The 16,556-nt window shown below is 42.2% G+C and overlaps 1 protein-coding gene across 4 annotated transcripts; it reads left to right on the top strand.

Annotated features, from left to right (window-relative positions):
* Window positions 1-5,683: 5,683 nt before the first annotated feature.
* plekha8 (pleckstrin homology domain containing, family A (phosphoinositide binding specific) member 8) lies at window positions 5,684-14,811 on the top strand. 4 transcript variants are annotated; one of them, XM_030370728.1, is made up of 13 exons: window positions 5,684-6,026; window positions 6,641-6,757; window positions 6,864-7,019; window positions 7,096-7,217; window positions 7,473-7,631; window positions 7,735-7,769; window positions 7,903-8,018; window positions 8,780-9,026; window positions 9,797-9,882; window positions 10,635-10,693; window positions 12,938-13,114; window positions 13,331-13,392; window positions 13,488-14,811. In XM_030370728.1, exons 1-13 carry the CDS (start codon window positions 5,987-5,989, stop codon window positions 13,666-13,668), a joined length of 1,557 nt encoding a protein of 518 aa, XP_030226588.1. In that variant the 5' UTR covers window positions 5,684-5,986; the 3' UTR covers window positions 13,669-14,811. The 4 variants fall into 4 exon arrangements, with proteins under 4 accessions (XP_030226588.1, XP_030226587.1, XP_030226590.1 ...); XM_030370727.1 differs by having other exon boundaries at window positions 5,687-6,026; window positions 12,913-13,114; window positions 13,484-14,811; XM_030370730.1 differs by having other exon boundaries at window positions 5,689-6,026; window positions 13,484-13,763.
* Window positions 14,812-16,556: the final 1,745 nt, after the last annotated feature.

The following is a 16,556-nucleotide window of genomic DNA, read 5'->3' as shown; positions in this document are numbered from 1 at the left end:
TGCATAGTTATAGTCTACACCAGAAGCCAGAACGCAGCGAAGAAAAAAGAGCCAACCACCTTAACCAGCAATAAACTGTCTAATTATATTTAGCCTTAGTTATGGCCGCACTTGAACCTCATGGTGATTTTATTCGTGAACTAGGCTATTTGACACTGGAAAGACACACGACGCGATCAGTATACCGCTCTAAAGCAATCTAGTGCCCCGAAGTGCTCCCTTATGACGGTGAGGAGGTTCTGTGTGGAGCACAACCTTCAAAGAAGAATTCTAGTATCCGATTTAGTTTCAGATAGTCCACTCGCAGACTAGTCGCCGGCTCCCATGGGAAACAATAAAGCTGGCCATTGTAGAATGTGAGAGACTCGATGGAACGTTTGAAACGTCTTTATATGTATTTTTATTCATCTCATCTCATCTTCGTCCGCTTATCCGGGTCGGGTCGCGGGGGGAGCAGCTCAAGCAGGGGGCTCCAGACTTCCCTTTCCCGGGCCACATTGACCAGCTCTGACGGGGGGGATCCCGAGGCGTTCCCAGGCCAGTGTTGAGATATAATCTCTCCACCTAGTCCTGGGTCTTCCCCGAGGTCCCCCCCTTCCCACTGGACGTGCCTGAAACACCTCCCAAGGAAGGCGCCCAGTGGGCATCCTTACCAGATACCCGAACCACCTCAGCTGACTCCTTTCCAAGTAAAGGAGCAGCGGCTCTAATCCGAGTTCCTCACGGATGGCTGAGCTTCTCAACCTATCCCTAAGGGAGACGCCAGCCACCCTTCTGAGAAAACTCATCTCGGCCGCTTTATACCCACGATCTCGTCCTTTCGGTCATCACCCAACCCTCATGACCATAGGTGAGGATAGGAACGAAGATCGACCGGTAGATCGAGAGCTTTGCCTTGCGGCTCAGCTCTCTTTTCGTAACAACGGTGCGGTAAAACGAACGCAATACCGCCCCCGCTGCTCCGATTCTCCAGCCAATCTCACGCTCCATAGTAGGCCTACCCTCACTCGCGAACAAGACCCCGAGTATACTTGAACTCCTTCACTTGGGCTAAGGACTCATTTACTACCCGGAGTAAGCAATCCACCGGTTTCCTGCTAAGAGTCATGGCCTCAGATTTAGCGGTGCTGATCCTCATCCCAGCCGCTTCACACTCGGCCGCCAGCCGATCTAGTGAGTGCTGAAGGTCACAGGCCGATGATGATCCAATGAGGACCACATCTTCTGCAAAAAGCAGTGACGAGATCCTCAGACCACCGAACTGCAACCCCTCCCCACCACGACTACGCCTCGATATCCTGTCCATGTATATCACAAACAGGATTGGTGACAAGGCGCAGCCCTGGCGGAGACCAGCACCAAGAACGAAACTGACTGGCTGCCGAGGACGCAAATGTATTTTTATTTATTTTTTAAAACAACCTCTTGCCTACAGAGCAAGCGTCTCTATCGATTGGGCCACGGCCACGGTGACCACACTGTTGTAACTGGATTTACTAATATATATCTATATGACGCTACAACTAACAACAAATGAGAGGAGAACTCCTCAAAGCAGATCTGTGCTGGCTGAACTGATTTGGTCTGCTTCTCTTGTTCAGCGATTGGGCGCAAACACTTCAAATGCATTGGCTGAGAGAAAAGAAGGGCGGAGATTATTAGCATACTAGAGGAACGCCGTATTTTACGGCGTTGTGATGTGCACAAAAGCGCCGTATTTTACGCGCGTTTTGATGTTCAAAACGGCGCTTTTTACGCGCGCTCTTGAAAGGCTTAATTGCGGCGTAAAAAGCAGCGCTTTTTTGCGCATGACGGCGTAAAATACGCTGTTTTTCTACATTTTACGCGCGTATTTTACGGCGTATTGAAGGTGATACGCGTCTAAATGATGCCGCTTTCTGGCGGGGATGGCTTGCCATACCACCACACAATGATCAAGCGTCAGGTTAGGCGCGTTACTAGCGTTATCCAACGCGAGTAACGCGTTTGGTGTGGCCGCACCGTGCGTTGAGACGGGGGAGGGGCCGCGCAGGCACCCGGTGCTCGTTGTGAAGAGGTAATAGCGATAGTGCTTTCACCTCAAAAAGTCGCCAAAAGTCACCAATAGCAGCTGAAAAAGGAGCTAGATTTGTCGCTTGTCGCTGTTTTGAAAAAAAGTCGCCAAAGGGGTCTGAAAAGTAGCTAAATATAGCGTCAAAATCGCTAAGTTGGCAACACTGCGGTTTGGTCCTAGCCTGGATACCAGCCTGAACTCCGCCCACAAAATATTTGATCTGGGAGATTCTAGAATTATGAGTATGACATCGCCAGGCTAGTTTGGTCCAGTAGTCGTAAGCGTCTTTGTATTTAATGCGCATGCGCAGGCTTGTGCGTAACCTTGAAATTGTACATTTGTCTAAACAAATATTTCTAAATTGAGCTCCTAATCAAATATAACTGTGTTTTAGGAAGAAAACAAAAAATGTTTATTTGGATTGAATGACAAAATTATTAATCAGTTGAATACACAACCTTAAAATTTTACATTTGTCAAAATGGATATTTCTTAATTGAGCTCCTAATTAAAAATATCTATATTTCACAGTATTTTGAAATAAAAAAAAGTTATTTTAAAAATAAAACAAAAAATGTTTATTTGAATTGAATTACAAAATAATAATCAGATGAAGTACGGCTTAAAAACCTTTTTCCAGTGTATTACTTGTTTTTGAAACCTGACATGGGGCTGGCCCACCATCATATCTGTCTTATTTATTGCACCCACAGATAATAGGTCCATGATACCATGTGGGGTCATTTCAGACTCCTTCACTTCCTAACACCTTGTGAGTTCTCTGGGTACACCAGCTGATGGGTCTGTGTATATATTGGGCATTTGATTCTCGTTTCAGAAACCGAAATATATTAAACGAGTGGTAATTATTTCTGTTTTAACATTCAAAAAGGTATATACAAGGTGCTTTTCTTATAAAGTCAAAAAGTGGCAAACTAATCTAAAATAATAATTGTTAAACATATAGAGAATCATCGACGACGCTGAAGTTGGCATCCGATTCGCAGCATCCGATTCGGCTTGAAAACCACTTAGAATCTTCAAATCGGTCCTGATTGAAAACCACTACACCTAGACTCTTCAAATTTGGACTACATTATCACAGTGAGGCTATACATTATGTAAAACATAGTTTCAGATTTGTGAAACCTTTACCCTATTTGTGAAAATGCAATACAGGCTTATTTGAATGCTTTTTAGGGGTCCAGACCGCATTGCATTTTCACAAATAGGATAAAGGTTTCACAAATCTGAAACTATGTTTTACATAATGTATAGCCTCACTGTGATAATTTAGTCCAGATTTGAAGAGTCTAGGTGTAGTGGTTTTTAATCAGGATAAGTTCTAATGCGGTCTGGACCCCTAAAAAGCATTAAAATGAGCCTGTATTTTTCACAAATAGAAAAAAGGTTTCACAAATCTGTAACTATGTTTATTATAATGTATAGCCTCACTGTGATAATTTAGTCCAGATTTGAAGAGTCTAGGTGTAGTGGTTTTCAATCAGGACCGATTTAAAGTGAACCAGCTGCTGAATCGGATGCTGCGAATCGGATGCAAACTTCAGCGTCGTGAATCATCGGGGGATTAGTAACCTGTACTTCCATGGTCGGTAAACAATGTGACTGCGATCGCTCAGACCTCTCGCTTTCAGGGTAGGCTATATGCAGGAATCATAGAGATGAATTTACTACCTTTTACTACCTCCACAATATTTTTTACTACCAACACGACATCAAGCAGCGGGGCGGGGGGTATGCAAAGCACCACTTACTACTTACTATAAGGTATAAATGTGACGCTGCCGTGATCCCTGTAGCCCTAGTGCTGCTGCTGCTAGCACCGCAAAACAACGACATAGAGAGTAGAGGTCTTCTCTCCCGCGGGACGCAACGCAAAATAGTGCAGCGCGGCCGGGACAAAAAATTAAAGCTTATTGCGGGTGCGGGCGGGATGATAGAGGTGCATTTGCGGGTGCGAGATGATACACTGCACTCCCGCAAATCAAATATGAGGGTAAAGTAAAATATACAAATTATCATGAATCCCTCATCAATAAGCAAAACCTACTTTTCCAACAACTTTTCCTTCATGGTCGAGGCAGCAGCTGATTCTTTTACCTTTCATTTTTCATTTAGACGTCCTGGTACTGACAGAGTTTTTAGTTTTTTAATATGTGACTGTTTCAGTTACTGAGGCCTATTTAATGTTTTGTATGGTTGAAAACATGCAGGCTTACCTAAATATGTTACCAATACTGGTAGCCTAATGAATTATGTGCGCGCTCGTTTTTTCCAAGCAAATGGACAGGCCTTTCCTGAGACAGAAAGTAAACATCCATCCTTGCGGGCAATTGCGGGGCCACGTGAACTTGTCAGTCTTGTCAGGTGATTCAATGACTGCAACGACCACTTCCCTGTTCTTTTTGAAGGAGGGCACAGTTGAGGTGGAGGGGGGCACAGTGGAGGGGCGCACAGTTGAGGTGGAGGGGGGCACAGTTGAGGGGCGCACAGTTGAGGTGGAGGGGGGCACAGTGGAAGTGGGCACAGTGGAGGTGGAGGGGGGAACAGTGGAAGTGGGACCACCTGAGGTGGAGGGGGGAACAGTGGAAGGGGGCACAGTGGAGGATGGCACAGCGCACTAATGTGGAACGCTAGGCTTCTCCTCCAATTTCCCCCCTTACTTCTGCTGACTCCTCACATTTAACATCCACACTTTCATTCCTATCTTGTAGGTGTTGGTGGCCTTCGCTTTATTTTTTATGTTTTAATTGTCTTTGTTTGAGGTCACTGTTTTTGATTGCATTTTGAAGGACGTCTGACAACTTCAATGCCTCTTCAGTGACCTCTTCCACAGTGTTTCAGCTGGTAATAGACACTGGATGTGATATGATCTATGTAATGTTATACTCATGAATGTTATCAACTCATTTTAAGGCAAATAAAACATTTCAGTACCAAGAGAGGGCTTGAGATCATTTTCTGGCAGGAGGGAAAAGACTGAAATGTCTTATATTTGCCCATGTAAAGGTGTTTCAGCTGGTAATAGACACAGGATGGGAAATAATCTATGTAAAGTGATACTCATGAATGCTATCAATTCATTTTAAGGCATATAAAACATTTCAGTACCAAGAGAGGGCTTGAGATCTTTTTCTGGCAGGAGGAAAACGACTCCAATGTGTCATATTTTCGCTTTAAAACGTATTACAGCTGATAAAAGAGGCTTGATTTGTTCTTATCTACCCCACATAGCCCACATGAATGTGATAGTGTTAGTTTGAACCCTAATCTATTGAATGTTATAGGACCTACTCATGAATGTTATCAATTCATTTTGAGAAGAAAACTTCTTCTTGAAAAATCCATAAGGTGGGAAAATAATGCATAGTAAGAAAATACATGTTTTATTGTATAAAAAAGACACACTGATATAATTTCGATTACAGTGGTTTAAAAACATAAAGAAGGATAATTGACTCATGGACAATAGTGCTGTAGTGCTATTGACTAGTATGACTGATCAGACGTCGATCCCCGTACAACGTCGATGTCTTGTCACCTTAAAATACATATCTGTGTTAATACAGCGGACAATAGTCCTGTAGTGCTATTGACTAGTATGACTGATCAGACTTTGCTGCCGCACACACGTTTCGAGGCGATATAGCCTAGCTTTAACAAGCTGTGCGCGCTCCCGCGGCTGAAATCACTTTCTGGCAGCTGATCACTTTTTGGCACAACACCGGGTCTCGGTATTCACGAACGTTACGCACTTAATCTGCGCGGTTTAAACGCAAATCACTAATCGCTCCTACTCGGTGTACACAACACACTAATGAGGGAGAATGGAGTCGTTACAGTCAGCATCTGGTCATTACACATTGTTATGACGAAAAACAGGTAATGAGCGTAACAATATTTTAACAAGCGATGGAGGGAATACTACATAAATGGACCAATTACATAAGTGGTAAGTCATTTGAAACACGTAGCTAGCATGTAGCTGTTATCACTTGTGATAGAGTTTAGTTACGTTACCAAAACCAGCAGCGAGTTAATCCATCGAGCTAACGGCCGCTACGACTAAAGCACTACCTCGGGTTTAATCGACTATCACTGCCAAGTCAGCGACGTTATTCTCTCACTATTTATATATATATATATATATATAGAGAGAGAGAGCGAGGGAGCGAGAGTTAGCTAGCTCCCACCTGTCACTGAACTCAGTCTGTTGTACATTAGAATACATCAGGGGTGTTCTTTTGGCGACATATGGAGGATTCAAAAGAGTTGTAGAAATCGAACATCCTGAATCAACACCTATATACCTGGTTAATAGTTAGCCTGGTCTATCTGCGTTGACATACCGTCCAACTGTTAACATGGTACATCTGTGTTAGCATACCAGCTCACTGTTAACCTGGTGTATCTTTGTTGATATATCAGCCTGGTATATCTGAGTTGAAATACCAGGCGGCCCCGCATGAGAAACATTGTGGCAGTGTCAAACACAACCATGTCTTCCCATAATGACAAATCGCTTTAGATTAATACTACCATATTATATGATCTGATTTCATGCAGGTTGGCAGCCTCGGTGGTTTGTTCTGGATGGAGGGACGCTGTCTTACTATGATTCTCAAGAAGACGCTTGGAAAGGATGTAAAGGCAGCATTAAGATTTCAGTGTGTGAAATCCTAGGTTGGTAGCTTGCACTTTCCTGTGATTTGTATATGAGACTACACACTTTGTAACAAATCAAGTAATAAGACTTACTTTGCATTTAATGTTCACCACTATGGTATAGTCCATTCCACAGACATTACCCGCGTTGATCTCACAATACCTGGAGAGCAGTACTTTTACCTTCGAGCCATCAATGCAGCGGAGAGGCAGAAGTGGTTGGTGGCTCTGGGAACAGCAAAGGCCTGTCTCACAGACAACCGGACAAGGAGAGAGAAAGGTAACCTAAACGCTAGTACAAGTATGTTTGAGATGTACTGTTGACTTTGTATGATCATCTTTTCTATACCTTTCAGAGCTTCAAGAAAACACAGAGGCAATAAAAACCAAGATGTCAGAACTTAGATTGTACTGTGACCTCCTCCTCAAACAAGTGAACAAGATCAAGGACAGCGAGGAGCGTGGAGACTCTGCAGAAGTAAGGTTTTTTGATGAGCTAGAGAAAATAAAAGAGGCAGACGGTAAAGGGAAAGCTCTGTGGTCTACAGACGCAGCAATAAGACTAGCTCTTGCCATGTATGCCATTATGTCCGCAAACATTTTCTCCATGAGTGACCCATCACCACTGCCATGAACTTAGCATTATACCATACTAAGGCAACAACTGATTCTCTGCGGTTTTTGGATGTTAGCCTTGTGCATATGTGTACTAATACCAAGATGGTTCCTGCAGGCAGGTGAGGATACTGGAAACATGGTTAAATCCACATGCACCACATTCCTCAAAACTCTTGAGGAGTGCATGCACATAGCCAACCACACATTCTCGTCAGACATGGTGTCACAGAGTCCACCTGGCTCTCCCCCAGTAGCTGCCATCAAACCTCAGAAGGTACACTGCTCTGGCGTTAATTGCTTCTTCGACAAAGATGTTGTGAAAATTCAATATTTGGATGTTGCTCAACTCTAATGTTAATGGCCGCTCCTCCCTCCAGATCAAACCGCTCTGTCACCTGAATCTGGGAGAAAAGTAGGTCACACATACATGTGCCTCCAATTTTGTTCATTGACTTTAAAATATGCATGCAAGTTGTATTTTTTGTAAGAGTGAACAATAAAATGTGTAGATGTACTTGACTGGGGATCTATTGTATCTGTTCCAGATTGAGAGAGTCAGAGGAAGCAAATGAAAACCAGAGCCAGGACTCGGGGCGAGAGGGAGCAGAGGAACCAGAAAAACCAGACATACCCTCCCACAGAGACCAAGCACCCTCAACAGGTTAGACGTCCCCCATTACAATGCAAATGTCACAAGTCATCAGATGGTCGCTGTCTACAGCTTTGTAAAATGATTGCCAGGCTAGTGACCAAGGATGAACATCTGGTTGCCTTCTCTGGAAAGTCAATGAGTGGATATCAACAATCTCCTGTAGAAATTAATTAGTGCAATTACAGCATACGTTCCTCAATGTGATCTGTTTTACATTATACAATTGGTCAGATCTCCTGGGAATCGTGTGTGTGTGTGTGTGTTATGGAAATACCAGCCACTGGTGAGTCGTATATGCCAACTAGGTTACCAATGCAAACTTATATCTTTAATCTTTGGAAGCTTATGTCATATCCCAGAAAATTGGTTGGAGGACTGTGGTTGGTGGGGTTACATAAGAAGGAAGCCAAAAGATTGGAAAAATGTTGCTCTGTTTCAGCCACCATAGGTAGAATGCAAATCTTGAGACAAAGATGTTTTTGATTTTTTTTATCCATAATTGTTCTGGGGAATATTTTATCAACTTATCATGTAGGTCTTGTAAAGGCATGTAAGCTTTGAACCTGTTACATTATTAATATTTCTTCCCAAAATGTTTGGATCCTTTTCTCCTTCTTTGTAAATTTGCATCCAAATAAAAGTGTGTGTGTGTGTGTGTGTGTGTGTGTGTGTGTGTGTGTGTGTGTGTGTGTGTGTGTGTGTGTGTGTGTGTGTGTGTGTGTGTGTGTGTGTGTGTGTGTGTGTGTGTGTGTGTGTGTGTGTGTGTTCAGCTCTTGAGGAGGACGATGGGCCTCCAGCCCCTTATACTGCTGGACCTGTGACTCAACTGGAGGGAGAGGGGAGCAATCCTGAACAAGAACAAAAGCACAACATGGACCAAATCAAAGAGGATGGAGAGGATGAGGTGAGCCGAAACCAGAGGGAGATGGTCTCTGCCCCGGACCAAATCCTACCTCCTCAGGATCCTCTGCTGGAGGAGGAGGGTGTAGATACATTCTTCAGCACAATGAGTCACAGGTATGGAACTTCTCTACAAGAGGCTCACATCCTTTAAGATGATAAAACAGCTCAATGGGACATTTAGACTGATTTGAAGCTAGCCCACCCAGTGTTTAATTCTATTTTTTTAGTACCCTCATTGTCTATACTGTGTGTTTTATGTATGGAGAGTGTGGGTGTGGGTGTGTGTATTCAGGTGTTAATTCAAACGTCATATTTCTTTTTTGCACTTATTATAGATGTTTCACGCAATAGGATTATATATTTTGAAACGATGACACATTCATAACCAGTGATTCTCTCTTGGTCACAAAACACATACAGAGACGCCCTCCTCCGATTTTTCGGTTTGTAAAGTTATATTTCCTTGTTACAATTTCTCTCTTTTCAAACCTAACCTCCTCTTTTAATTCAAATTTATCTATTATCCTGCCAGTGTTTACAGTGTTGGTGGAAAATATGTGAAAAGTATGATTTTACTAATTTAATTATGTATTATAATATGCTATAAATTATTTTTTTGATTTAACTTACTTTTAATTTTATTTTTTGTCAGTTGAATGAAAGAGCTGTTAACGATTAACATTGACCAGCTCTATTACCGGTTGTTACTGGTTTGCTGTGATGTTGATACTGCATGACTCTGTCTGAGCCATCCTTTTACTTGACGCCTGTACTTTTTTTTTCTTTTTTATGACCCAATAAAAAGACTTACTTCTGGAATACATCATTTTTAACATATCTTCATGTTTGTATCTTTTCCACCTATTTCTTTTTGTTATTTTTAGATTTAGTGATATAAGACTGGAAGACGACAGGGGTATCCCCACCCAAGACTTTTTGGACTCATGCTATGCAATAGTGCCTGTCTTAGGTAGGCCCCCTAGTTATCTCCTCGGCTCTTCATCCTGTTATGTCTGTCACTTATTCCTTCCTCGTGTTTATGAAGCTTATGTCTGATCATTCTTCTTCCTGCCTTTGATCTTCCATAAGTGCTTTATTATTCACGAGGGGGGAATGCATCTGTTTGGCCGATCTAATACTTGCATTCTTCCAGCTGCATGCACTTCTTTTCATAATGGTTTCATTATTTTGGACTTGGCTCTGGGATGCGTCCCAGGCAAATAATTTGCCTCACAACCCATTTCAGAGTGAAATTCTAATTTAGCATTTGTTGCTTCTTGCTTATTAAGGTAAAATATGTCAAATACCATTTTACTGCCTCTTTCTTACTATGTATTTGTATAAGTATTCCATCAGAGCAGTCAAGTGGTATTTTGTGAGGATGAATTTCACAGTGGAAGCTGCTCACTAGATTTGTATGGTTGTAAAGTATAGTCATTTATAATGTAAAATGTTTAATGAAGAATGTTGTCCTTCTCATCTACCTAGAATCAGACCTGCTAATTATTCATCAGCTACCATACCTCAATGCAACTTTCCTCCCATTCCATTCATGTAATGCATGACCTAGATGGATAGATCATCTCTCAAAGTCATCCACAGATCACTTATTTTCCTCATGTGTGGTCGTTGAATTAATATTTTTCTTGCACATTCAAGAGGTATAAAGTTCTGATAGAATTAACCAGCAACATGAACTGAGACGGTCCTCTCTCTCCATAGACAAGCTGGGATCCACCGTGTTCGCTCCAGTTAAAATGGATTTTGTTGGAAACATCAAGGTAGGTGTAAATGGTGAAAATACTTGGCTTGATATCTGCTTTGATATAACTTATACAAAACTGTTCATGTCCATATGGATACCTTTCTTTTTATAAACTAGTCAGTCTCTCCAGAAAAACGTGATTATGCGAAAGCATAATTCAACGCATAATCAGCCTAAGTCTGCATATTCATGCAGGGGCCACATTTTTTCAAATATGCCGCACTTTCACTGCATAAACTGCCAATTTCCACGAAAAAAGCAGCCATTTCCCCCTGTTGCCATGGGAACGTTATGAAGTGACGTAATTACGGGACGTGAACGTCATCGCAAACCCCGTGACGAAGGCAAGATGAAGCGGTCTCATTTGCCAACAAAGATAAGTGCAAAAGACCGTGCAAAGCAGTTTTTCCGGATTGTTACACGACAGTGGGGGCAAATTATTTTGCACTTTGTGCAACTGCGTGTCGGACCACAGGCGGAAGTCGACGCTGGAAAGACACTTTGCCGCAGCCAAACATGCAAGGATGGTTAAAGAGATGGACGTTGAGGGAGAGGGGATGGAGGATGAGGATGAGGAATGATTGGCTAGTGTTAGAGGCTGCAGTTAGTTTTCATTTGGACTGTTGTAGTTTCATTCAATGAGTTGATTCAACTTTAAAGTTGTAAGATTGCACTTTTTTGTTACTCTTTTGAAAAGCTTCCTCTGTGAAACAGGAACATTTATTTATTTGTATTTTATTGATTAATTTTTACAGAAGTTTTAGCAGATTCTTTTTGTAAAGCTACAGAAGTTGTACTCAATGTTTTGTAAGTTTGAGCCATGTTTTAAGGTCTCAAATAAAACAAGACTAGAACTTAAATATTCCAATTTACAATTAGGGCATTTAGCAGATGCTTTTATCCAAAGCGACTTACATCGTTTAATACACACATTGACACACAGACGGCAGAGTCAACCATGCAAGGCGACAGCCAGCTCGTCAGGTCAAATTGTAAATTGTAAATATTCAGAGCACTTTCTGTAATGTAGTATGCTTGTTTTTCATAGAAAGTAATAAGAAATGACTCTTTACATTAAGGTAATAGCCTAGTGAGAACAGGGTGTTGGGGGAATCACTTTTTCCCCCTCTTTTTCAAACCCCAATTTTCGCACGTTCCCGCATTTTTTGCAAGTTCCCGCATTTTTTCGCGAGTTACCATAATTTCATCGCATAAAATTGCATAAATACGCCGCATATTTCATCGCATTTTTTAAGAAAACGTGCCGCATAATCAAGGATTTTTGATAATCTTTTTATGTATTTCTAAAATTAAATAACACTTTTCTATATCAGAGCCGCAGTATATAATAAGCTAATATTAATTCACCAATCTGTTCGGTTTAAAACGGATTTAATGAATCCAAAAATTATTATATTCATTTTTCAATTATCTATCCAAATATTACAATTGTAATGAACGTATTTATGTGTTATTTATGTCAAGTAAAAATGATATATGATTTCAGTGTCGAGCCTTAATTTGATGATTGCCGAGTTTTTTTCTGGTCAGCATTTTAGCTGTATGCAATAGACTAATGTGATGGCAAGCTAATAGAAGTAAAAAGGGAAACCATGTTTCCTAAAGCACAAGTTAATTTCTCCCTCAGACTGTGCTAACAAACAGGTTCTGTTTGGCAGGTCTAGAAGCATGTTTATCTAGCATGATTTTCTTTGCTAAACAAAACCGGAGAAGGTGAAATGTTGTAGTCCAGAACATTAATTGACGGGAATGGTTACAACCCAGCTATTTTCTTTGTGCATAGTATATTTATTTAAAGAACAGAGAGAATAGCAGAGCATAATTTCATGATTGCCTGGAACATACCGATGGCAGGAATAAAGGGGGCTGGCATGTGGCTCAGAAGGTAGAGCAGGTTGGCTGGTTACTGTAAGGTTTCTAGTTCGATCCCCGACTCCTCCTTGCTGAGTGTCGAGGTTCCTTGAGCAAGACACCTCACCCTAACTGCTCCTGACGAGCTGGCTTTCACCTTGCATGGTTGACACTGCTGTCGGTGTGTGAATGTGTGCATGAATGGGTGAATGTTAGGCAGTATTGTAAAGGGCTGTGAGTGACCACTGGTTAGAAAAGCGCTGTATAAATGCAGTCCATTTACCAAAGGGAAAAGTAACCACCACTTCTTTAGCCATTTGGTCAGCTTGACCATTTGTTTTTTCTTTGTTTTTTTGGCTTTAGAAAATTAACCAGAAGTGGTTGTCAGACCCCAACAGCTTCCCGACCCTCCAGTCCATCGTGCTGCACGAGCTGCAGACCGCTACAGCACAGGTGCGCAACTCGGCCACCGAGGCGCTGCTGTGGCTCCGACGAGGCCTCCGCTTCCTTAAGGAGTTCCTGTCTGAGGTCCACTCTGGGGAGCAGGACATCCATGGGGCCCTCAGTGAGTTAATTCTTTGTCATAGATCCATGTCCTTCAAGGGCAGATAGGGGCTAGGCATCTACAGGTCTGGGATGATTGGGCATCAAACCCAGTATCCCCTAGCCACAAAACTGTCTGGCCCTGCAGTGGCTGTGAGCACATGTACCATATGCAAATACTTGATGATCCATGGTTGATTGAGATGGTATGCCACATAAGGTCTCTTCTTTCAATCAGACAACGCCTATGGAAGGACGCTTCGCCAGTACCACGGCTGGGTCGTACGAGGCGTGTTCGCTGTAGGTATCATTTCCACTCAGGTGGCTCTTCTTAGATCAGCCCCATTGTGTTCATGACTGTAGCCTGACTGACTGTAACCCTTCCCTCCAGTTAGCCCTGAGAGCCTCCCCGTCCTACGAGTCCTTCACCGCGGCCTTAGTATCCCAGGAGGGGGACCAGCTGAAGCCGGGCTTCACCAGCGGCATGCGGCGGGACCTGAGTGTGTACCTGCCCGCCATGGAGGACCAGCTGGGCATCCTGGACGACCTGTACGACGAGTACAGCCTGGAGTCTGACGAGGTGGTATGAGACTCTAGGGGCCTTCCTGCTGCACAGAGACGGTGTTGACGTTGATTTGCTTGCAGCGAGGCATTGTGGATTGAGAGACAAGGAAGATGTAGTTTAAATATCTTGTCAGGCCTGAGAGCCGGTTTAGTTAGCTATAACCTAAAAAGCGGGTGTGGTTCAACAAATTATGCTAATGCCAACGTATTTGTTTTAGTGTATTAATTCAAGAAACCCAGAGAATCCATCTTTTCATGTTCTGGCTAAAGAGGATGGTGGTTAATTTATTCCCAAGACATTCCTGTTTGCTCGGGTTTATAAAACGGGTTGATGGATGGGCCTGCCGCTGATACAATGCACCATATTGACCAAGCTAATGTCAGGTTGTTAGTTTTTCTTTCCCCAGTATATGCCTTGAATTTGTTATTGGTTCTAATAAGGGACAACTATTTTCTGATGTGTGTTGCACTGAAGTTGTCCTATGTAACATTTGTTACTGAATGGTGTTTATCTGGCTATAATTGTAATCATAAGGCAATAGGTTTGCATTGGTTTCCTTAGTGTAACAGGTTAACAATGTATTGTCTGTGTTCTGTATAAAGACTCCATGGGACCAATAAGTGACGGACATGAGAATGCTGTTAGCGTTTGCTTTCCATCACATCAAAGAAAAATGCAATGGAGCTGTTCAAGTGTTGGCAATTGATCAACTCAAAATCAGCATTTTTGCACAAACCTATGCACAGTTTGCATTGTTATTCTGACTCTGACTTTATATATTAGCTCTAAATGGTTCACATTTTGATAATCTCAATCTTTGTAGGTGAAATATATTGGTATTTGCATCCAGCAAGAATGGATTTAGATTGCATGTTTAAATGTAACAATGGTGCCATAAGACAAGTAAAAATGAATACACTCTTACACAAAGCTCTGAATTTATTAAATGTATCGCATTTATATTGAACCATTTTCCAACGGAATGATTGGCACCATGCCCCAAAATAGAAGTTACTTCCGGTTTATTAATTATGGACCCAGATGTACACTTGCCATATATACTCTAACTTTGTGAAGCAGGATCCTCCTTGACGTGACTTTTGTAAATGTTCCTGTAACGTGCCAGTTTTTAAAAGTCTATCTGGTCAATACTTTGAGTTTGCAGCGTGGGTTTATTTGTTTGTACAATAACATTTTCTTTGTCTCCTGTCCATTAGAGATGTGCAAAAAGCTTGTTTACAATTCCTCTATCAGAATAATACAATGTTGTATGTGGATAATGATAATATGCTTTTTAAATGTTGAACATATAAGGGGGTATTTCATTACTACTCAATAAATGGTAATGGTTTTGAATTGGCAAAGTCATGGTCAGCTATGAGCGACATAAGCTGTTAATGTTTTCTAGTTGACTGACATTAGACCGCATTTACGCTTTAGACTGTTCCTAGCTCATTTCAGACCAATCAGGGGATCTCTTCCATGGCTGGTTTGAGGGATCCATCTGGTATGTCAATCACAGGTGTGTGAAATGCATCACTTTTCAATGGCGGAGAAACCTAGGGAGGGGTGAGAGCAGAGGGGGAGGGCAAGTTATGGTGTGTTCAAGGGTTAGGGTAACCCTGTTCTAGGCCCTGTCCACACGGCTACGATTTTTGTGTATAAACGCGGAACGACCTCCTAGAAGGACACGAGTTTTCGGTACATGAAAACACATTCTTTTGATACAAGGTCCCAGGGTGAAAAAGGGAAAACTAGTGATTGGTCAATTGCGACCAAATCAGTTTGAATGACCGAATATTTAAATGTCCCATGGCATGCTACTATATGGATGCTTTAATAAAGATATTAGTGGGCCCCTAACACATTATTTGAAGACATTCCTGAAATTCAGCCGTTGTGCAGAATTACAGCCACTACGAGCCAGTCGCACATTTATGGAAAGCCAAGAAGGCCACTAACTGGCCCTAGAATGGCGCGGTGAAAGTGCAAAACCGCACGGAAACCGTACGGAATCTGTATATGGAAAGCCAAGAAGGCCACTAACTGGCCCCAGAATGGCGCGGTAAAAGTGCAAAACCGCACGAAAAACGTACGGAATCCGTGCGGTTTGGCAGGAATTCCGTACGGATTCCGTACGGTTTTTGAATGACTAATAGCCGCGGCTATTAGTTATTCACTCCGGCTATAGAGCGGCGAAGTCACGCCCCTTCCGGTAGAGCTCATGGGACCTATGACATCGAAAAATATGAATGGGTGTCAATGGAGAGAAAATAATTATTTTCTGGTCCCAGTCTTTGTATGCCCTGGATTACACATATGTTGTTTGTGGATTTAAATGATAATTTTCCATGCAAAGAAAACTAAAAAAATTCGTGAAGAAGTTTGATAATTATAGGTTTTATGTGAGGCCGCTTTGTGAACTACAGCTCTTCGCTACTCTCGACGCATATGATATACGTCACCACACCCGCACTTGGAACTCGGCACAGAGATGGCGATCTCTGCTCCACTTCACCACTTTCTTTCAAGGCGAGGATAAAAGCATAGAAAGAGGTGAAAACCACTATAAGTCGGGGCATGTGGAGAGTTTTAATTATGTCCCATCTCTATGTGCTATCTCTGTGCCGAGTTCCAAGTGCGGGTGTGGTGACGTATATCATTCGCGTCGAGAGCAGCGAAGAGCTGTAGTTCACATAGCGGCCTCACATAAAACCTAAAATTATCAAACTTCTTCATGAAAATGTTTTGTTTTCTTTGCATGAAAAATTATCATTTAAATCCACAAACAACATATGTGTAATCCAGGGCATATAAAGACTGGGACCAGAAAATAATTATTTTCTCTCGATTGACACCCATTCATATTTTCCGATCTCATAGGTCCCATGAGCTCTAC

Source organism: Gadus morhua, chromosome 11 (genome assembly GCF_902167405.1).
Source record: "Gadus morhua chromosome 11, gadMor3.0, whole genome shotgun sequence".
NCBI classification, from domain to species: Eukaryota; Metazoa; Chordata; class Actinopteri; order Gadiformes; family Gadidae; genus Gadus; species Gadus morhua.
This window is presented reverse-complemented; position numbering and strand designations above follow the sequence as displayed.

Excerpts from the sequence above, each read along its gene's own strand:
- plekha8 (XM_030370727.1), top strand. The coding sequence starts at position 5,987 with ATGGAGGGAATACTACATAAATGGACCAATTACATAAGTG. Across the intron at positions 7,632-7,734 it reads CTGCCATCAAACCTCAGAAG|ATCAAACCGCTCTGTCACCT; the intron begins GTACACTGCTCT and ends TCCTCCCTCCAG. Across the intron at positions 7,770-7,902 it reads CACCTGAATCTGGGAGAAAA|ATTGAGAGAGTCAGAGGAAG; the intron begins GTAGGTCACACA and ends TATCTGTTCCAG.